The sequence below is a fragment of the Accipiter gentilis genome, chromosome 19, assembly GCF_929443795.1.
Source record: "Accipiter gentilis chromosome 19, bAccGen1.1, whole genome shotgun sequence".
In the NCBI taxonomy this organism is placed as follows: Eukaryota; Metazoa; Chordata; class Aves; order Accipitriformes; family Accipitridae; genus Astur; species Astur gentilis.
Window position 1 is genome coordinate 21,259,601 of NC_064898.1, and position 23,476 is coordinate 21,283,076.

Genomic DNA, 23,476 nt, shown 5'->3' on the forward strand with positions numbered 1-23,476 from the left:
TAAACTCAGTAAGTATGGCAAGGCTCATACGAAGTGGATTTTTTTTTTTTTTAATGAGATCTTCACAGGGAAATTGAATTTAACAAGAAACTTGAATGAAAAAAGAACCTGAATGAGATTTGAATATTTTTGTATATATTCTTTTCATATACATATTTCTCTATATATTTCTGTACATATATTTTCTATGTATATATTTTTCTAAATATATTCTCTCTAAGCGTGAGTTTTCTTGTTAGCAATCCACGTTATAGTATTTCCCTAGTAAATAGTGATACCGTATCAAATGATTTTAGAGTTGGATGTTTTTATTAATATTTATTTTGAGTCCCATGTATTTCAGTTTTTGTTATCTAAGGTATGGGAAAATTTATATTTCACAAGGTTTCTTTTTTATTTTTTTCTTAAAGAAACAAAATTTTAAAACATTTAGGTGACATTTGGTCATTCAGGACAGGAGCCATTCTGAATTACTGACTGATTGCCTATTATCTGCTCCACAAAGAGAAAGTTTAAATGATGACAGTACAAATGAAATGATGAGTGATGAATGATCCATGTCATGAATTTACTTTTACCTCTGTGCAATAATTTATGAAAAATATGCCTGCACATTAAGAAAAGCCATCCAATGGTAACTATCTTTAACATTTTTGAAGTATTGTAGTATCAAACAAATTTAGGTTCTGCTCACAACTTAACTGTATAAGAATATTAATGTATATACTTATGATTTGGTGCTGGTGATAATGCTCCTCTTATTAGCAATTACAGAAAACAGCTTGATGCCAAGTCTTCCTTATTGAATATTGATTAATCACAGTAAGACAGCAGTATTCATTTTTACCATATTTTTAGTGTTTTCAAGACTGCATGAAGATACTTCTATTATCTGCAAAACCAAAATCCCTGCTATTTATAATATGAAACTTGGGTTTAAGAACAAAAAAAAAAAAAAGAAAAAAAAAAGAATCTAGGCAGACTGGCAAGGCAAAAACCACAGGAAGCTTGGTACAGCCACAGTAAATCTTTATGGTAATTCAGTGAAAAATTACTATACACCATGGTGGAAGACACATATCTATCAGAAAGAGAGAAAGATGCATAAAGGTCCATAGGTTCACAAAGCACTACTAGAAAAAGATTCTCCACACAGTGTTTATAATGCAGATTGTCATCATACAAGAGCTCAAACAAAAAAGTTGCAACCACTCATTCCACTTCCTTTTCACATCAGAGTACAGCTTGTAAGTCTGACCTGCTCCAATGGTGATTAAATCCTATGGCTTTAAAAGATGTCAAAGGATCTGTCCTTCTGAAAAGTCAATACCTCAGTGTTTCAGGACAATACTCTAAAAAGCAGACACTCAAGATTTTTACTCAGTTTTGAAGCTACCAGCCAAGGTTATTAAAAGAGTTTTACAGTGTTATTGCCCCAGTCCCATAAAATCACAACTGGGTGACGGGGTGGGATAATCAAACTGTTATTGCTGATCTCTTCTCCCTGATATCCAGTGACAGGACACGTGGGAATGGCTCAAAGCTGTGCCACAGGAGGTTTAGATTGGACATCAGGAAGCATTTCTTTACTGAGAGGGTTGTCAAACCCTGGAACAGGCTTCCTAGAGAGGTGGTCGATGCCCCAAGCCTGTCAGTGTTTAAGAGGCATTTGGACAATGCCCTTAACATGCTTTAATTTTTGGCCAGCCCTGAATTGGTCAGGCAGTCGGACCAGGTGATCGTTGTAGGTCCCTTCCAACTGAAATATTCTATTCTATTCTAGACTGGTGCTAAATTATTCTATAAGAAAATATCAATAGGCTGTCAACATCCTACATGTTCTGGATAACATTTCAGAAACATGGTTTATCAGTGCTGGAACACAACTAAAGCATCATGAAATTCCCCAGACTTCATTTTTTAGGATATGGACAGGCCTAGATAGTATCCAGCTGTCAAAATTTTCCTTCAGAAATAACTTCTTACTTATGCTGCGCAAAGAAGAGGAAGTCTTGTCAGCAAACAGGTACTGTTGAAGCCTGGGAGTCTCAAGCTAGCAGCATAACAGATTTGGTCAGAATCATCAACTGAGTCCACTTGCAGACCTGCCTAAGTGTGCACTCTTCAGCTACTTACCTGCATGGCATCCTGCTACTTGATACAGCTGGCTCTAGAGCAATCCCATTTGTCAAAATACATTTTTTCAAAAATCTGGTTTTTGTTCCAAGACAAAATGAAACCCAAGTTTTGCAAATTGCAGAGAGATTCTCACAGCAACTACAGCATGATGTCACTTGACAATGCTTCCAACAACAGAGCAGTAGCCTGAACAAATTACTTTTTGAATATTAAAGAAAAAAATCAATAAAAAAAATTAATCAAAACTATTACCAGGAGATATTTTCTAATAGAAAAAAGGGTTCACTGAACATACTTCCAAATCCGAATATGGAACTAGTTGAAACACATGCCAATTTACAGTCATTATAACTTTGCTTACTAAGCACTTTGTAATCTGGTAAACGGTCATATTGAAAGTATAGCTGCTTTTTTAATCACTGTCTCTAGTGACAGATAAGCTGTAAAATAACTAACCATCAAAGATCCTTCCCCAAGCTACCAACCTCATGTGACTAAGGCAGGCCAGCATCTATTGCCAGAAGTACTCATGGGTATATCTTTGCAATGGTCTGGTTTGTCCTTTAATAGCCCAGCCTAAACGAATAGTTACCCATCGGCATTTGAGCTAACTGGGTGCAGCTTTTGTCACAGGCTCAGCTCAAGGCTCATATTCTGGATTCATAACAAGATCACTTAGCCTCTCTATCACACTTGTTCCATTAAATGATGAGCAAAACTAGTCCAAAGCACTTAAATTTACTCAGAAAAATCAAGGGGAAAGGGGAATAATCAAGAAAGTCACATGACTATTGAAAATTATCTTTCACTCACTGAGATTTCTGATTCTGTCATATATGATGAATTACTGTTTAATCATGCAATTTTTATCCTCCATAACTCATGAAAATTACTTATAATTTCTTACAATTTAACTAAAGTATGTATTTTTCTCCTTAGGACTACAAGGTTTTCTTTAGAAATATTTTAAGTATTTGGGAAAACAAATATTAATGAGTAATGAAAAAGATATAACTAGTGTCATAATCTGAAAAGGGAAGAAAACATTTTAATACAAGAATTGACAGGTGCTTTCTTTGAAGTTGCAAATAGCAGGTCCAAAAAACAGCATCCTGCTGTGCATTCTCAGCATCTCACTTTCCTCCACATCCAAAGTGTCTCTTCCCAGGTTGGGAGTTCTGACCCCTTCATTTTGCTGATCATACTTTTGCTCAGGTTGCTAACAACCTCCTACATTATCAATTTAAGGGCATTTACACAGTATCTTTATTCTCAGAAATGTTTTCATGCATTTCTATCCTACCTTACAGATTTCCAGTTTTCCTTAGCGACTGCCTGCCTCTGCCACTTCTGTGGTTGTTCATGCTCCAACGTTCTTGCTCTTTCTCCCTCTTTTCTGTATAATCTCCCTTGGTTATATTTTGCCCTTTCCTGTTCTTTCAGCTGGCATCTGTAGTGAACTTTTGTGCCTTCTTCTTAGGTCCTAATCTATTTAATTGCATTTAGCTGGCATGATTCCAAAGCTGAACTCAGTATTCCTGTTTCTAACTCCTATCTTTTACTTTACTCATTTTAATTCAGCTCTCGCAGGAGCCTGGAATGTTATCTGTAAACAAAGTATTTCACCATGCAACCCACTTTGCACTGTCTAAACACGCTTCTTCCAAAACAGGGGAGACTATCTGGCCAATTGGCAGTCATACTTTACAACCCTGAAGGTAACACCCTCTCCTACTGAAGAAGGAAAATTTAAAAACCAAACTCCACATCCAAAGAAGCAATCAAGCAAGTTTGATTTTGCGTTCTCTTCTTCCCTGTCTTGTCAGCTTCTCATTCAATTCCACGCGTTCTCTTCTTCCCTGTCTTGTCAGCTTCTCATTCAATTCCACCTCTTCATCATCTTTAATACACGAGATTTTTAGAAAAAGCAATTTTGTCAGTGAGTGGTTTTTCTCACCCTGATTACTGATAACATCTCATCTTTGGTCACATCACCCATTCAAACTCTTCAGACTCAGCAGCCTGTTGGAAACTGGTGCCTACACTACAAAAGCAAGTGTCATTCAATTCAGCCTGTTAACATGAAATAATGTTTTCAAGTTGGAGACAAGTAAAACAACTGTAACAAGTGGTCTCTAAAGGTCCTGGTAAAGTCAGAATCTGACCCGCAAAATTGGGCTGATTAATCAATTGAAAAAGATTATCAACTCTGTATTTTTGACGGGGGGGAGGTGTTATAATCAGGGCCAAGGACCTGTCAGAATGGAGAGTTTCATTAGCAGGAGTGGAAGGAAGGAGGGATGAACTGCATGAGCAAACTAGCCAGGCATCTGCAAGGCATGTTCATGGTCTGTCTTGAGACACTTAATCTAATGAAAAATTGTGCGGCCTTCAACATCATGACTAGAGCAGAAAAGATAAATACTATGGAACTATTGCCCTCATTAACTCTGTTGCAACCCAGAATCAACCCTGTATTTTCTTTTCAACACCACTGTATTTTCTTGCTTTCAACCCGTCTCAAAAAAAAAAAAAAAAAAAAAAAATTGACAATTTATTAACTTTGCCATAATTAAGATAACATTTTTCTTCATTAAATTATGAGCTTGAACATCCCCACACTCTTCAAAAGAGGAAAAAGCTCCTTTATTCTGTTGTCAGTATCAGAGTCTGAAGTTGCTTTAGCATGCCATAGTTAAAAGAAAAAAATAGGAAACTCTTACTGTGTGGTCTAACTGGCCAAATTTATGTGAGGATAATGAAAGGAAGGAAGGTGTCAGGGGAGTAAAAGAAACTTTTAAGAGATACATGGGAATGTCACTAGCAGGCACAAGATAATGGAGAACTTGCTGAAAGCTGGAATGGAAAATACTAACCACCACTCCACCTGGGAAAAGTGATGGGAATACAGTGTTGCCAGTTTTTGCAAATTGCTCTTAAGTCATAAACATACTGACATAAAGGCAAGGCTCTTTGTGAGAGATCTTGGCAAAGAGACAATTCTGAGGCAAAAGCAGCTAGGACAGTGAAAACTGAGTTAGTATTTAGCCATGTATTCCAGATCATATATCTCCCTCTTTCTTGAAGTCCTACAACTTCTTTTATACATACAAATGACATGAGCTTTTTTCTTGGAATTCTTCACCTCCTGCTTCCAGACGATTTTCCCTTGCATAAGATATAATCATCCTTAGCAGTAATGAGGAAAGAAAAAAAAAATAAAAATCTGCATCTGAGAAGAAGCCAGGTAGAGCTGTGATTAAAGGTTGACATTTTTACCTAGTATGCAAGATTAGATTTTCCATTTTTATATGTTCCCTGAAGAACAACTTGTACGGATTTATATGAGTTGGCATCATTCTGTCAGTTCTCAGTGTGGCAAATGATTCTGGAGACTGGACCTGAATTTCCTCTATCAATAAAATACTTGAAAATGAGCACAACACATAAGCCAAACCTATGTCTATTTCTTTCTTGGGATCTGCTTGGAAGAATCCCACGGGATACAGTCCTGGATAGAACCAGGGTCCGGGAGAGCTGGTTATTTTTCAAAGCTCATCTCCTCCAAGCTCAAGAAAGATCAATTCCAAGATAAGCAAAGTTAGCAGGAGGCCTGCATGGATGAAAAAGGAGCTCCTGATAAAACTCAGGCATAAAAAAGCAGCATACCAGAGGTGAAAGCAGGGACAGGGGACCTGGAAGGAATATGGAGACACCATCTGAGTATGCAGGGATGGGGTTAGGAAAACCAAAGGCTATTCAGATCTAATCTGGCAAGGGACATGAAAGGCAACAAGAAAGGTTTCTATAGGTATTTCAGCAGCAAAAGGTAGGCAAGGGAATATGTGGGCTCACTGCTGAATGGGGCAGGGGACCTGGTGATACAGTATGTGGTAATGGCTGAGGTACTCAGTGCCTCCTTCACCTCACTCTTAACTGGTAAGACTGGCCTTCAGGAATCTCAGATCCCTGAGAACAATGGGAAGGTCTAGAGCAAGGAAGACACCCTCAGCAGAGGAGGAGAGCCAGAGTCTTCTCAGTAGTTCTTACTAAGAGGACAAGGGGCAATGGGCACAAACTGAAATACAGGAAATTTCCCCTTAAACATAAGAAAGGTTTTGTTTGGGGTTTTTTTGTTGTTTTTGTTTTTTTTTTTCTCTGTAAGAGTGGTCAAACACTAGAACAGGTTGCCCAGAAAAGTTGTCTCCATCCTTGGAGATATTAAAAACCAGGCTGGACACAGTTCTCAGCAACCTGCTTTGAGCACAGGGTTGGACTAGATGATCTCCAGGGGTCCCTTCCAACCTCATCCTGCTACTCTGCAATTTCTTTTTTTGGCCTTTCCTGCATACATTCACCTTGTTCAAAGTAAAAAGAATGAAATTACAACAGCAGTGTCTCAGATCTTCCTGAACTTTTTTCTCTGCCTCTCTCAGTTTTAGCATTCCGTTATCCTTTTAGCCTTAATGTACACTAATGTACCCTTGTCAGCCTTCCCTCTTCAAATTAAAAGAAAAAGCATTTTTATATACATACAGTATAATAGGAGAAACTCTTAATCTAAGATGTATACTCACAGTATAGGCAAATCCCAAACCATAGATATCCTTTAGAAAAAGGAACACCTTATGGTTGAATGAATAACATGTCCTAGGCACTGTGATAGCCAAACTCCTGGAGGTAATCTAGGAGGGTTTGCAACACTTGTTGAAGGCAGTGCTTTTCAGTGCAAGCTTTGATTGAAGAAAATAGCTACACACTTTAATTTAGTGCTTTTCTGAAAAGAAATCCTCGAAAGTGATAATGAAAAGAAATAAAAAAGCATCCAGAGGGACCACCACATTATATCCCAAGCACCAACATAGCAATCACATTTAAAATACTTTAAACAGTTTGAAAATACTTTCTACTATTGTGGTGATTTTCACAGATGCATATTTAAGGACAAGAAAGACTCCTAAGAGAATTTTATGTGACTGCCTGCAAAATTTGGGTCATAGACACCCATCCCATAATTTCTTAAACATCACACTTCTGTAGCTTCAGCAAGAAGCTACTCTTTAGAAAATGATCTAGCCTTTACTTCCACCAAGTATAACTACAAAAAACAGTAGAACCATTAAAAGCTTTTATAAAGATAAACGTTTTAAGTGTATTTGACTATGACTTTTCTTTTGATTTGACCTTGACTAAATTGAAAGCACATAGAAAAATTACAGTGAATGCTAGATGTGAGCTATACTAATACCTGGCTAACTGCCTCTGCTGTGAAAGCTCTTTCTATTTTAGTAAAATTTTATGCACAAAAGCATTTTCCAGAAACTGATGTAGTATGTTCAATACATTTTTATACCTAAGCTTAATTACAAAAGCTTTTTCATAATAACAAATATTGTTCCAAGCAGAGACTATATTTAATAAATATGCTTATTATTTTCCTTAATGAAAGCAATGTTTAAAAATTGTAGGTAATCCCATTACACTGTACTTCAATTATACAGCCCAGCTCTCCTACCCTCCTGCTGATAGAAGACTACCTCATCTTAGTTTCCAATTATATACATTAAGTCCTTCCAAAACCACCTTCATTATTACACACAGCATGTTTAGCTCTATCAGAGAAAAAGCTGTAATTGGGAAAGAGCAAAATGCGTTTTCAAGCCTAAGATAATCACAAGAAAAGTTAATTATGTCAATTAAAATAATCTTCTCTCCACTCAACAAATATGACCTATTTGTACAGAGAAACACAGCAGGACAGGTTCTGATCCTTGAGAAACCATGGTATTTCTACTGAAGTCATTCTTAGCAGAAAATCTGTGATAGAGCCAAATTTTTACATTAAATTAGATTGTAATACAAGAATGGCCAAAAAGGACGATTGGATGAACCCAGGGGAACCCTCTAAAACACAAACCATAACATTTCACATACACACCCAAAATTAAACCTAAGTATTTAAATTCTTGGATTAAACTTCTACTTTCTAAAAGCAGAAGAGAACTACTGACAGAAAATGTCCTGGAAAAGTATGAAAATACAAAAGGTAGACACAAGAAGTAAAATACTGCCAATTGTTCTTGGTGAAGAATTTCATCTCAACATCAGGAGGGCAACCAGATGAAGCTATGAAGTGTTGACTTCAATTACAGTCACTACCTCAGGTCAGAGCTTTATGTGTTGAATATACTGCCGCATATAGCAAAACCAGAGCTGTTCACCCCAAACAGCATTAGAGAAAGCAGCAAACAAGAGGCTCACAGATCCTCTAAGTGCACAAGCCCAACCTTCAGGCCCTCAGGTTGTAGAAGGAAGAGCAAGATGTGAGACATCCTTATCAGCTGTTTCTAATAGTTAATTTTCCTACCTCTGCACACTGTACCTTACTTTGACATTAAACTTGTTCAGCCCCAGCCACTTCACCACTTTTTGGAATGTGCAAAGTTTTCAATAGCCTGCTCCTTCCCATATTTTCACAATGTCTAACTGTGATGGAAAAGCTATTCTGTCCAACCCTAATTTTGCTGTGTCGAGCTTTTTCCATCGCACGTCCCAAGGACTTATTTAGACAATTCTACTTTTGAACATTTCCTAACATATTTGTTCTTGTTCTGTGGGCACTAGAAATAGAAGTAATATTCTAGGGACTATTACAATATTTCTACAATGCCACCATAAACTTGCTTTAAGCCAGGTAGTTTAGGTAGGTCTTTGCTTATGCCAAATTCATATTTCTTTATCTTATAAATTCCTGGCAATTTGCTGCATAAAATTTGTACTGACAATTTGCAATATGACAGGAAAAGTCAAATGCAAGTATGCTGCAGTTTAGAAAGCATTTTCAGTTTTTACAGGGAAATGCTTCTTCTCCTAGATGTTCCAAATTCTTAATTTCTTTTACCCCGATTTGTCTTTTCCTTATCAATTGGTGACTTTGTCAGAGAATTGGGATCACTGCCAAAGATGTTTACCTCAATTTTGTTTCCAGTCCTAAATTAGATTCCTCCTAAATACTAAATTAGATTATTAATCAGTTAAAATCTAAATCTTCATTATTAATTTACTAGAAACAATACAGCAGCTTGTAAAACATTTATGCAGCAGTAAACGGAGAACCACTTTGCAGAGATCATGACATGCTTAATTTACTACACAACTAAATATTTAATTACAAATGGTAGCAGAGCTGAAGGTGCTCTGTTGAAATTAAACAATCTTTTAAAGGATAAAAGTCTTACCTGTAACGTGGGCAGCAATGGTAAATTTCTAAAGCAAGTGGTGGGAAACATGCTCCCTTTTGTGGGGTTTGCCCTTACCAGTTAAGTGAAGAATCATGTACTTGGCTATCCAGTTTGCTATTTACTAATAAATCTGTTCCCCACAGTACATTCAACAGAAATAATTTTAAAATGGCATTTTAAATTAATTGAAAACACAATGCACTTCACATGCCAGTTAAGATAAATAGAATTTGGAGCAAAAAAGCATTATGTTCTTTTGCACAGCTTATTTTTTGCATTTGCAATGTCATAGTCTTGGTTCAATACCTTCCTTGCTAACAGTACCATCTCCAATTAGAGTAATGGTATTTTAACTTTCTTGTGCACATGTATGCAATTCTTTTTTTCAGATTCAGTTTTAAAAACCTCCCAGGTACAATTTTTTAAATGTATTTGCATGTATACAGCCAGATTTATGTTAAAAAGTTTGGGTTATAAGCACTGCAGAAAGTTACATATAGACCTTTTGAAAAGTCATCTCACCATGGATATATCCTTCCCAGCGTTGAACCTGAACAGCGAATGATGATATGCAGCATATCTATTTAAGGTGAGCTTTCAAAACAGAATTTCTTACATCAATAAATGTAGCTGAATGTTTCAGAAGTTGTTAAATGTATAGCAGGATGGACAATAAGGAGTTCTGTTTTTCTTTCTTTTTTTTTAAAAAAACCTATTCCTTCCTGTTGTCTCACTGACTCAAACAACATGGCTCTCAGAAGAGGAAGGCAGGGACTTTTTTTTACCCTTATGAACAATGATGAAGATGAAGAATGGAGAGAGCAGAGCAAGATAGGCTGAAGGAAGTTAACAATAACAGTGTGTCCCATTTCAAGAGGTAGGCTCATTCAATAGAATATTACACCAAACAAAACAATGATCAGGCTATAAGCGCAGTCCTGAAAACAAAGAGTAGCAACAGGATTGCTTTCACTTAATCTTGAACATCTATTTCAAACACCAAATTGATACTCCTTAACTGTCAAGCTGCTTTCATTAATAATATAGAATATCCTGACCTTTTGCTACCTTATAAAAGTACATGGCAGCCTTGTCAAAAATAATTCACATAAAATCTTTAGAAAAGTTGTCAGCTAAGAAAACCACAGCTATGTATACATTACTCATCAGCAAACTGGAAAACTGTATCATATTTAGAAAATGAGTAAACCACATTTTCCTACATCTCCCTTATGTCTCAACGCCAAAGAATATTTCCCAGATTTATAAAATTGCATGCTATAGCTATTCAAGACTCCAAACAGAATAAAGAAGTATACACCTGGTAGCAGGCCTCTTACTGCACTTCAGCACCCAATAAGTTCTCCTAATGATATGACCTTGCTTCTCAAGGTAACTTGTAAGGTAAACTTTTAAAAAGTAAGTGATATTACTGGTATTAATCAATCCATGCTTAGTTCCATTCCATCACTGCATGGAATATAGAAGAAGAACTTAATGGAAGACAGGCTGAAATAAATTGGAAAAAAATCTTAGTCTAGGACTGAAATACAAAGTTTTCGGGCAAAGTTTGCTGTTCAAATTCAATACCAGTTTAATAATGACAAAGTTATTGCACTGCTGAGCTTCAAGAAAGGCATGTGATAGCCTCAGACTAGTTAATACTGGCTAAGATTAATTAATTGATTAACTAATAGGATAACTGAACATAATGAGTCACTCCGCATAGTGCTGGTATCACCTCCGGTCATCTCAGAAGAGCTAAGAGTTGTGCAAGCTGTGGAGCTTCACATACTTTCTCTGTATCTATCTCAAGGCTGTCACTTCTGAACAGATTTGCAATATGGGGAGGGTGGGAAATGTGGGGAAGCTTGTTTTGCTGTTTTCTGAGTTATACGTAAGCTGTTGTGAAAAAGAGCTTTGGTCTTCAGAACAGTTTGTGAACATTTCACATGACATTTGGGCCTCCTTCCTGGTGGTAAAAACTCCCATACTGCACGTACTAACTAATCCCCCTGATTCTTTCAAATTGCTCATCTGAAGCTGTTAATATATATTAAAGCTGTAACCAAGCTTTCCCTGACGTGCATCAACATTTTAAGTAGCGTATGGCAGAGAATTTTTTTTGCACCGTAAAAAAAAAAGTGCCTCCTTTAACATAAACTGTCTTGGGAATCATACTGCATGACAATAATTCTAAATTTTACTAAAGCTGTTTGCACACACACGTTTTTGGCAGGGTGCCTTCCAGTGGGAACAAGTTACATACATACCAGCTCTAATGGCCCATATAGTGTATTAAAAACATGTAAAGTACAATTTGATAATCTACCTTAGGAACTAGTGAGAGAATTCTCATCTCAGTTTTCTCCAGGGACTCTAATGCCAAAGGACAGATTGTTTCTTGTCAGTCTTTCAAACTGATCTCTATTTGCAAACATAGAGAGTGATGCCAAATGCAGTTCAGAACGCAAATCAAACACTATTTTATTATGAGCTGTTTTGAATTGCATATGCAGGACAGAGAGGCAAATAATGCCAAAAAAAAATAATCCCCAAAACCATACTTGCACATCGTATAAGCCATTTTCATAATATACTTGAACACTGCATAAAAATGCAAAGAAATAAAACAATTCCAATAAAATAATGAGCACCTTATGAATTAAATATTATATTCACAATGCTACACACTGGGATTTAACAGAACATGATATACAATGTAGACCAAGTGTGGAAAATCCAACTAAATTTACAAATACAGTAGATATATTACTTTTTCTCTTTAAAAAAAAGAAAACAAACCAAGGGGGAAATGATAAATTATGTATTGAATGAAAACAGGACAAAGAAACTGAGAAAATTTTTTTCTTTGAAAAAACAAGGTAGCTTGTAGCCAATGATAATAAACCCACTTATTCATTAGAAGCAGGTCCAAACTGATTCCATTTGAGTCACAGCATGAGCACTCAGAGTAGCAATTAATGCAACCATCGGTGTGGCAGTTGTTTTCTGAATGTCTTCCTGTCTCTTGGTTTTGTTTTCGAGCAAACAAGATGAAATTTACCTGGAAAATTTACTTAACCTGTTTCTAAGATGATCACAACACTGGCTAAATCAGTCAAAGGAAAAACTGGTTTAAGTGACATGCTGTAGACACCTATGGATCACGAATTAAACACCTTGTTGTACCTGGCAAGCAAATACGTAGAGCAGTGTGTGTGCCACAATGACAACGCGTGGGGGAAAGAGGAGAGGCATCATCAATGTATGGCAGCCAGCTAGGATTAATTTAGAGTCCTCTTAGATTAAATTGACGTGAAAGAGAGAAGATATTCTGTTGTTTACAAAGAGATCACCCATAGCTGGTTAACAGATATTTCGTTAATGAACAAAAGCTAATTTAAACAGGAGTAGCCCTTATTGCTCATTAATTGCTACAGGTAGGTGCTGGGCCTGTGCAGATGGAATGGGCAAGAAAAACAAGAGCAAAATCCCTCACAGATATAAAAAAGAAAAAAGATTACTTTGAAATAAAGGATTGCAAAGGATTGCCTTGAGTAGTTTACTGTTGATCAGTATCTTATTTTAAAACATCACTCTTGCATTTTTGCAAGATTAGTTGAATTTATTTATTATTATTATGGTGATTGTGAGGTGGAAGTGAGTTATAAGCATAATAAATCTCTACTTAAGCAGCTTATCCCTACTGTTATATATTAATCATGGTGCATATGGGATTATAACCAACTGCAAATAAAAAAAAAAGGGGGGGGGGGGGAGACTTGAGTAGCTATATGTTTATGTATTAAATCACAATATAAGAAAATGTCTTAGGATTCCAACTGTGCTAAGGCAAAAGGCACAACAAGCTCCGGATACAGGAAAACTCGTGTATTTTGCTCCACACAGTTATGTGTTAAAAGATAAGATCTCTCCATAAAACTGCAAAATTGAGCACTTACAAAGTCCATTTGAAAAGATTTCTCCAGGGGTCTGAGATAGCTCCGGTATCTGTTCGAACAGGTAGTTCTACAAGTAAGTGACGCACTTTTGTCATTCCATTGAATCTGCTCAACATGGGCCCTTCTTTGCCTGAATACAAGGAAAACTATCCATCCGCCCTTACAGCGTGTGGCAGCTACATGAGATGCCCCTTAGCAAAGCAGTCATTTCACCTTTAGCCAAGGCAATAACTAAGCCTGCAAGTTTTATCACTTCATTGCAACCCCAGTGGGCTGGAAATAATTTGGTAAGCTCTGGTTTGAAAGAAAGTACTTGTTAAGAAATCTAAGGTATACATGCAAATATTGAAGCAAAGAGAGAGTTTATCTTGTTTGCAATTATATATATATATATATCTAAAAATAACTTAAGGAATTTATCTGGTATTATGTTTTGATTTCTTAATCACATAGTTTCTATTCTATGTTGTGAGTAATTACTGTTTCAAGTGAACTTCTTATCTCTTTCAAATTAGATTGCTGGGCAGCTACTTGTAAACAAAAATGAAACAAGCATACATAGCCTAGAACAGCCTACTCTGCAATTAGCTACATTAAAATACAGATATGAGAATGATCTGGATATCAAGTGTCATCTTGACATGAAGAGTTAATTGTAGCTATTGCCAGGACACTGTCAGAAAAATGATTAAATATGCCTCCATTTACTGACAATTTTTTTGTTACACATCCCAGTTTTGTTAACTTCTTAAGGCAATGTTTCCCGTCTTTTACAAATATTTCTTTGTAGGCTGCCAGTCTACCAGGGATACTCGATTTACCCCAAACAACTCTAAACCCAAGCACATAGAATGAAAAGCCACCTGCTGGACTATGTTCTACTTCTCTAGTCTGCACTACATTACATTTAAAACTACTGTTCAGTTTGTGAATGTCACTTATGGGTAATCTTTATTTTTATTTACAGCTGATAGTCCAGAAACTGCATGGTTTTTGTATCATTATACATACACCTATTTTTAAAGGTTAAATTGCTTCTGGCTTGAATTAAATTTAAATAAAATGAGTTAAACTGGAATGATAAACTAAACTTTCTGGGGTAAAACTTATGTATTTTCAAATGTGAGATATCAGTTCTCAGAACTGATAACACTATAAGAGCACTTTGATATCTTAAAGAGAGAAAGAGAATTCTAAGAGTATAATTCGGTAAAATGATGGTGAAAGTGAATTCATTTAACCACTTTACATGGGTCCTGTTGTTTTGCTCCCAAAAGTGATGCACAAGGAGAAACCTCCTTTTAAAGCGATTGTGGCCTTCAGATGTAAAAACTCAACAACTTAACTAATTCTAGCAGCGTTTAAAATTTGGGTCTCATGGTTGAAACATGTTCCACTGCTGAAGAAGAAACAGTATTCAACTTCCCAATTGAAATTAAATCATAGGGTGACTTTGGCAAGTCTTTCCTCACTTTTAATATTGAACCTTCAAACCCAAATTCTATCAATATAGTGAAGCATGATCAGAAGCTTTTTCACACTGCTTTAGCTCACCCTCTCAGATCAACATGATTAATTGCTCAGTTACTTTTCTGTACCTCTTCCAATCATTTAGAGTACTTATTTTTATAGCATAACCACATGCAGTTAACATCTCTTGATTTCTGCTTGATTGTGGTTTAATGAGAAAAATTCAAGACATCAATCTTTGCCTTAAGTTATTCTAGTTCTGATGTTCAAATGATCACATTTACTCTCATAACAATAATACTTTCATGTGACAAACTCAAGGCATTTTAATAACTTTAATAAAACAGGTAAAAGCAGAGCTGCCTTGAAAGGAGTTCAGTTGTTCTCAGGCAATCCTAGTGGCAAGCATTCCCTCTACACTAAAATATCTAGCTACTTGAGGGCAAGAGTAACACTAGCAATCAAGTGAAGACAACCAGATTGAGATAGAATTTGTAGATTACAACTGCAATATATGCTGCCAGAAAAAGTTTATGATCCAGCCTAATAAAAAGAATAAAGTATAAGGAACTCTGACATGCCTGAGTTTTCCGTGGCAGAATAAGAACGTTAAGAGCCATTAATAGGCATTATCCCATTTTATTTATAGAGATAAGAAGTTTTAGCCAGGACTGGTTGGAAAAAAAAGAGTTCAATTTTCCAAAGTTTTAAGGTTCTTCAAAATATTTTGTTCCATTTCTGAATTAAAATAAGGCTTTTCAACATATCATAAAAATATGACTCAAATAAAAAAATACTGATGCACACTACTTAACTTGAAAGAACCATTATCATCATGGTTGGGGACACCTAAGGCTGCCATTCGTTCAGCTCCTCTCAGCTATCTTCTCTACTCTCCAGATAAAATTTTAACAGTAAGAGTTCATGTCTGCGTTTTAGAAGCCTAATATGTACCAAGAAGTCCTAAAGTTATGTGCAGGAGTCAATGAGACAGTGCCCTAGCACAGAGTATGGCTCACCTGACCACCGCCTCCAAAGGAATGTTAGGCTGGAGGGGAAGCAAGGACTGGAAATGCAGGTCAGGAGCAGCACTGCTGGCACTCAACAGCAGGTACTGCTTTGAGAGAGAAGAAAACCAGCCCAGGAGCTGCCACAGGTCCTAGTGAGGGCAGGTCCACCTCCTCCCTTTGGTCTCCCAACTCTTTGCCGCTTATTAGCACCCTTTCCCTTTTCCCTTTGCCTTCCTCAAGCCCCCCAAATAGGTTCTCCAGCACAGGGCAAGTTCTGGCTCCTGAGAGCCCCCAGGCCTTGGGCTGCAATTCTGCAGGGCTCACAGAATCAAGAAGCATGTCCCACTCATTTTGGGGTGATCTGTATGGCAGCTTTCCCAGAGCAGGGACTGCCATATTCAGGTATGGGAGACGAGGAGCTGGGAGGTGTAGGGAGACAGGAGGAATGGGGAGGTGGGAACTTCAGCTTAGAAAAAGATGGAGACCTCTGGAGATGCTGGGGGCCAAGCACTTGGGAGCCCACCCACACCTCCACGAGCAGACACCCACATGCAAGTAGGGAGCACAGACACCCAGGAGCACCACACGGTCACATTAATGCCGCCTTAACTCTTTCCGCAAAGGACCGCCCCAATCATCCTACTTTCTCCTGCCTTTGTGTGCACCCCCCAGCACCACATTCTCCATTTTGCACCCTGGAAGCTTTGCTTCCCTAAACAGTCACCCAGGAGATCGAGGTTCACGTCCCTTCTCTGCACAATTCAGGCCCAAAGTTCTGATATTTTCAGGAACTGCACTGTCAGGTTGTGCCAGTGTGTTTGTGTGCACACACGAGTCCGTGCTATCACCCTCTCTGTCATGTCCCCCCTCTATTTTCTTCTTGGTCCTAAGAAAACAAACAGGCTTATACAAATTTTCTCTTTCTTAGAAATACTCCTTAAAAAACATTCTTGGCTTATACTTGTCCGAAGAAGCTAAGCATAATAGAAAAATCTGTTATGGAACCGTACTCTTCTGATCCCCACTATCCAGATTTTAACTGCAAGAAACTCTTTTTGCACACATAAGCTATTAGAAATTATTGCTGTATGTTATTACCTCCAAAAGCACATTAAGAAAACAATGTTTAATTCAAATCACGCACACAGAGAAAAAGCTAATTATTCTTCCAAAAAAAGAATACGTAAGGTAAAACTGCATAATAATTTGATTATTCAACCATTATACAAAAAAAGACAAAACCGAAACAAACCATGCAGTTAAATGTTATTTTTAATTTACTTTTTGATAGACCTACTTTCATATCTGTGTTCTCCTGTTACCAAGGTATTGTACTGAAGATGTCAGTGTTGATCAGCTTCCAATCATCAATAGCACTTATTGAAATAGCATCTTGCTAGGAATGGGATTTTCTGCCTTTGCTGGAATACACCAACACCATTGATTTATGGAAAAAAAAATACTAAATTAAATAATTAAAAAGTGAGCCCTGACTGTGGAATAAAGCTCCAAGGAAGAAATTTTATTTTTGATATAAGGCAATAAGTAAACATTTTACAAGACATTTTCTTGTATACTTATTGTCTTCTGGCAAAAATAAAATTCCCTTGCACATATACTAATAGCATGCTCAAGAAATGTTCAAGAAAAGTGTTTTTCTAAAAATTATGAGGTATGGTTTCAAAGCTTGAATAGCACAGACCTCAGTTGTCTTGATTATTTTGAAAGTCCCAAAGAGCCTAATAAGTAGCATTATAATAGATTTATACAGTAAAATTTCAAATACTTTAAGACAAAAAAGAAAGAGAGCCAACATTTTTAAAGTATTACTTTAGTCTATGTTACAAGACTCAATAGAGAAGAATATATTTTCTTAGTGAATACTCTAGTATTGTTTTATGAAATTTTTCAAGGTTATTGGAATAATCTATACACATACACGCTTTAAACAACCCATACTAAATGTATTTTTAAAGCTGCTGAGTGAACCCCACTGTGTCAGGAGTGGAATGTGTCCACTCATCCTGCCTCTGTCATCTTGGAGGAAGCCTGAAAGCAAACGTTCCTCTGGAGGGAGCCCCTCAGGACTAACGAAGATCCAGTCTGCAACTTTTTTTCCTCCCATAGCAACACACAAACAGCAGGAGAGTTTATATGATGCTTTCTTTGTTGAAATATGATTAATGACAAAGAAAGTTTGACAGTCCTATGTATATCTATCTATCTGCATTTCTATTTTCCCTTATTTTCCACTATTATTTGGATAACTTCCCAATGGCTTGGATGTTTAAAAATTCAAAATTACCACACAACACCTTTTTAACTACTGGGAATAGTTTACAGAAAAAGCAAATCTCTGCCCACTCTGCCCTCCCCAACCATAAACAGTGTTTTTTCGCTAATAATTTTCTCTAGGTGAAGAGCTTTTCAGTTACAGAGGAATACAGACAATGGATAATTACTTAGTGGATTGGTGGCTGTATTACGTAGCATGACATATCAAAGAAATAATAAAGCAACCCATTTATAAATTCTTTGACTACATCAAAGACAGCTAGGAAAAGAGGAAGCCATCATTACCAGACTAACGAGGTAACTTTATAACATTTACATTGAAGTTTTTTCCCCCAATCTAATGCCGAGTTTATACAAGAGGAATTAGTCCCATTTTGAAAATGGTTTCTGTGTTAATTTAGACAAAACTAGAATGCAGGTGTACTAACTAAATGCTTTCTCTATTTAGAACAAAGGGCAACTGCCATGATATCCCCCAATTATCGTTACTGTAAATTCTAAAAGAATTTAAGTTTTCCTCATGGAGAAAGAAGGCAGAACAATCTTGCATACAAAGACTTCCAGAAAACAGCTGGTTAAACATAGCTAAATTTTATGAGAAGAAAAATCTTGAAAGATAGTACTGACCATTTTTACATACCTATATCTTTTTTAAATAAAAGGGATCTATGCTGCAGCACAGTTTCAACAAGTATCATGAAACAAATTTCCTAAACATTATAAATGCTTAACATGTCATTACATTCTCATTGGTCCCACACTAGAAAAAATATACAAGCAGCAAACAATCAACGGTTGTTTAAGAGCCTAATATTGTACTAGTAAAAATAATGCAGCACAGCAACAAGTTCACTGGAGTGCTCCCTTAACACACAACATGCCAGATGTACAGCTGTTTATCTTGAAAAAAAACCCCAAAACAAAACAAAAACAAAACACAGGACATAAAGACTTTTGAAAGGATCTTCTCCCCGGTACTGAATAACATGCAAAGTATTCAAGGATTCTTGCGTGAAATCATGAATAGCAATAGGTCGTTTTTCAGGGTATTAAAAAAAGCTAACCAGACACACAACAGGATGCCAGCAGGCAGCTTGCATGAGACATAAGGCTTTATATTCCCACTAGGAACATACCTTCTCTGTTTTTGCTTTCCTGGCGTTATGCACAAACCTGCGTCCCAGCTTCTTGGCATACCAGATAGAGGCAAACATTGTAGTGATGAAGATTTCAGTCTGAATATGCAGCACACAAAAAAATACCAAACAACTTCCCCCACAACTGAGATACAAATCTAATGCTGGTTAAGGTCTCTCAACTATGCTGTTGCTTTGTCAGGTCCTCTCATGCTGCCTTCTGAAAAAAACCCAAAAACCACCACCCAGTGTGGCCAGTCTGCAGGTGTATTTACATACTGCCAGCAGGAAGTCCAGGGTGAGGCATCTTTGCATCCAGCTCACATCCAGTCTGCTAAATGCCTGTCTGCAGTTCTTTAGCACTGTCACCACAAACTACATATGTGTCAGTATGAAAGGAAGCTGCAGTAAACTACTGTAGCAGACAGCTCACCTCCTCTTCTCCTGTTCTGAAATTTAACTCCTTGGTTCTCTTCGATTTGCCAGCATGCAACAGAAGCAGCAGCACTTCAAATATGAGATACACAGCACTGCAGGAAAGGAAAGGGGTACAGAAGTGCCAAAAATAGAAATGTGTATTAACTGTTAAGGTGAAGGAACAGGTGTTTTACGTGTTTCAGTGCAATTAAGATATGAAAGGAAAATGGATTTTACTTTGTTCTAGTGGTTTGGGATCTATTCAGAGATATTTTTGTTACCTAGTTTCAGTTCGCAACAGAAAGACATCATAGCTGTTCAGTTCACTTGCTGATGTCATACATGCTTTGCTGAAGAATTTAAGACTCACTCAAGGACTTCTGTTTTTCTTTGATAATGGCTCCATGAAATAAAAACCTGACATATTTCCTTTCAAATTAATCTTTAACTTCTGCCCTCCCTAAGCTTGCCTTTTCCTTTAGTTGCAAGTTATTTTACAGTAGGAGTTGAGAAGTGCTTCTTATGAATTCTGATTTTTGCAGTGAAACAGCAATGTAGTATTTTCCTTTCGTCACATACTTCAGCTTTAACCCCTGCACCTCTCTTCAGTTATAACCTCTAAACAATAAGCAGAAACATACCCTTTTGGCTCCAGACATATGACTAACCAGATGTTCCTCCCGCCAGAGGCACTATCAAAGCTGTAAACTTAGAGGGTTTATAGCTATGTATTGTATTTTGTAGTACTTTGTATTATAGGACAAATCCTGACCCTTGCCTTCCCACCTACAATTGTGGAGATGCCAACACGTGGGAGAACCACTGCTGTCTTGTGTGCAGGATCGCATTCGGGATGCACACATCCAAGAATAATTTCTGCTTTGCTAATCAGTGGCATAGAGCAAATCAAAATTAATAGATGCATGGCAAAGGAAATACAGTCATAGAAATCTAGTATAGGGCTCTTGGAGCCAAGGAAACACTTTTTTTGCCCCAGGATTTTCAGAGAATGACTGAAACTAATTTCTCCAGGGTGCATGAATTCGAAAGGGAAAATATTCCACTCCCACTTAAAACTTACACAGGACATCCAAGTTACTGGAGCTGGATGGTGTTGTCCAAGCTTTGAGCCTGAAGGCATATACTGCTCAATTCTGTTAACATTATGAAGAGTTCAAAGAATTCCTTCAACATATTTTTAAATGGTAAGTTGGTTAAATAAATTGAAATTCCTAGATAGTGACTTTTTTGTCAAGGAAACTCCAAGGTATATGTTTGGGTTTTGCTCAACATCTAAAACCTTCTGACAAAATATTTGGTAACTGGTAATAGTTCTGGGAAGAGAATAGTTTCTAATTACTTCCAATCCAGACATTTAGTTAATCCTGGCAGTCAGAAAGTTATAAGACCACAAGACAGAGTAAAATCATGTCTCATCTGGAGTACAATTAATACAGAAGATCTATTTGTCCATAACAACATTCCAATTCTCTGAACTATGGGCTGATAGTAAGACGGATTCTCCAAGGTGCGAAAACCTTTATTACGCCACGTAGCAGACTCACACCACTCTCCACATTTGTGGGATGACAGAGTGCCCTATAATGGAGGGAAGGGAGGAGAAGGAAGAAAGATGGCCTGAAAAACTTAGGAAGAAATCAGAGATCTTGTTTCTAGCTGGGATGTCACCGTAAGGAAACATGGTTGGGAAAAAAAAAGTGCAGAAAAGGAGAAGTGACACCATTACACAGCTTAGCCAGCACTATAAATGTTAAAGTAAGAAGAACGGGAAAAAAATATCTTACGTATTATATGCCTAAACAGTAGAACACCTCTCCCACTCTGCACCCATGCTTTTATGAAGAGAATAAGTATAATTTGAAATCATTGCACTACAACCAAAAAAGGGTACATTCTCTCAAGCAACTATTTATATAGTCTTATGTATATTCAGCTGCTGAGAAAATCGAAGGAAACACTCATTAAACAATAAAACCTCCTTTTTATGACTTCTATCATCAACATTAGCAGCTTTACTGAACTATTTATTCAGGAAAAATAGGGAGCAATAAAAAGCCACAATTCATACCACTTAAAGAAAAAAAAAAAAAAAATAGAATACATTGTTCATTTAAGGAATAATGGCAAAGCAATAGGGAGGTAATTTTCTCCACCCACTGAAAATGTTAGATCAGGAAGAATAAATCTCACCAAATACCTAATCCTGATTCTAACAAGAAATGCATTTTAACTATTTGCATGCATTTGCAGATCTATCTAAACACTACACTATAGCATGGCCAGACTACAAGCCATTTTCTTACAGCTCCATCATGCAGTAGTCTGCCATACATTGTCAATAGCAGGTTTATTAGGTCTGTACTGGTAACCAGGGATTTTATGATTATTAATATTTTACTGTAACCATAACGAAGTCTGCATTTTACAGAAGTGCTACAAGCTGAGCTGCTTTAGAAGAAGAATTGGAGCTCCTAGCTGCTGTCTGCTCACAGGAGTAATATGTACTTTAGCTTGCTCACTGAAGTGCTACATTACAAGGGCAGAGAGATGCATGCAATTGAGCAGCAGTATTATCACAGACAGGAGATAATCAGTTCAGAGCAAATTTTACAAGGGGTTCCTTGCTGCGAATGAGTGGGTGGTTTTCAGTAAACCAAACCACATCTATACTATACATTAAATTGCATTCTTGTGCCTCTATGAGAATTGGTCTTACCACAAGTGGACACATGGGCATAAGCATAAAGCAACTACGGTGTTGAATCCTATTATTTTTATGACATGGCTCCCCAACATTGCAAGCAACAGCAAGTGATGCTCAGTACCGAAACAGATGGTCGTTTCAAACACCTTGCCAACTGTTTGTATGCACTGAGTATCACCGGTATTTCTGATGGTCAGCCTCCTCTTTCAATTTTAACATTGCTGTTTTACTTAAGCAGCACATGGGAAGAAGTGCAGCTTAGCTTTAGACAGGGTATTAATCTTCTCTTGTTAAGGGATAACTCCTCACAGCGCACACGTGGGGTGTCAAACTCCCCCTCACACACCTGTGGTGAAGATAGATGTTAGCTGTAGATTCTGTTTCTCTCCTACCTCTATCTGAATATATACACACTGTAGTCATAAAATGTGATGACAGGGCCATTTAAAATACAAATACAGTTCAGTCATAAATAATGCCTTTCTTGTAAGAATAGGAAGACAGATGAAAAGATTAGTCATTCAGGGTTTGCAGAACTCTGTTTCCAGTGAAACGGACAGGAGACAGAACAAGGTAAAAGTGAAATACCAAAGATTTAAAACAATCACTTTGCTTCAAGGTTTATATGTTAACACTTGGCACAGCTGTGGATACAGGAACAGAGCCGGTCATGTGAAACTAAGGTAGCTAGCTTTTTTTTTAGTTCTAGGCAACTACGGATATTGATTTGGCTGACTGTACAAGCAATCATTTCCCATCCCCAACACAACTAATTATCTTACACAGTTACGTGATGCCAAGACATATTATTTAATGACCAGAATACTAGGAAAGGCAGGAACCTTAATGTCTGGTATTTCATCCAGAAGGTCTAAATTTTAAGCATTCAGACCTTACAGTAGTTGAAGTAGATGAAAGTCCCGAGGTTTTGTATGGACCTGTTTTTTCATTCTTTGCTATAAACAGAGGCAAATGGACAAATGTTCCTCCTCCTATTGCAACAGGCAGTATTCTTATAGCAAACCCACAGCTGCTCTTACAAAAGGTGTAGTTGTCCCCATCTGCACCACCAAAACCC

At 37.1% G+C, this 23,476-nt stretch overlaps 1 protein-coding gene across 18 annotated transcripts in view; it reads right to left on the reverse strand.

Moving 5' to 3' along the window:
• The window catches only part of DLG2 (discs large MAGUK scaffold protein 2), a 1,018,327-nt gene that overhangs the window by 497,594 nt on the left and 497,257 nt on the right, over positions 1-23,476 (reverse strand). For 2 of the 18 annotated variants that reach the window (XM_049823443.1, XM_049823441.1), the window contains exon 1: positions 19,257-19,575. The exons of the other annotated variants lie outside the window; for them this stretch is intronic. In XM_049823443.1, the coding sequence (XP_049679400.1) occupies positions 19,257-19,334 (78 nt within the window). In that variant the 5' untranslated portion in view covers positions 19,335-19,575. Of the gene's footprint in view, positions 1-19,256; positions 19,576-23,476 lie in introns of those variants that run through there. 18 annotated transcript variants of the gene reach the window in all.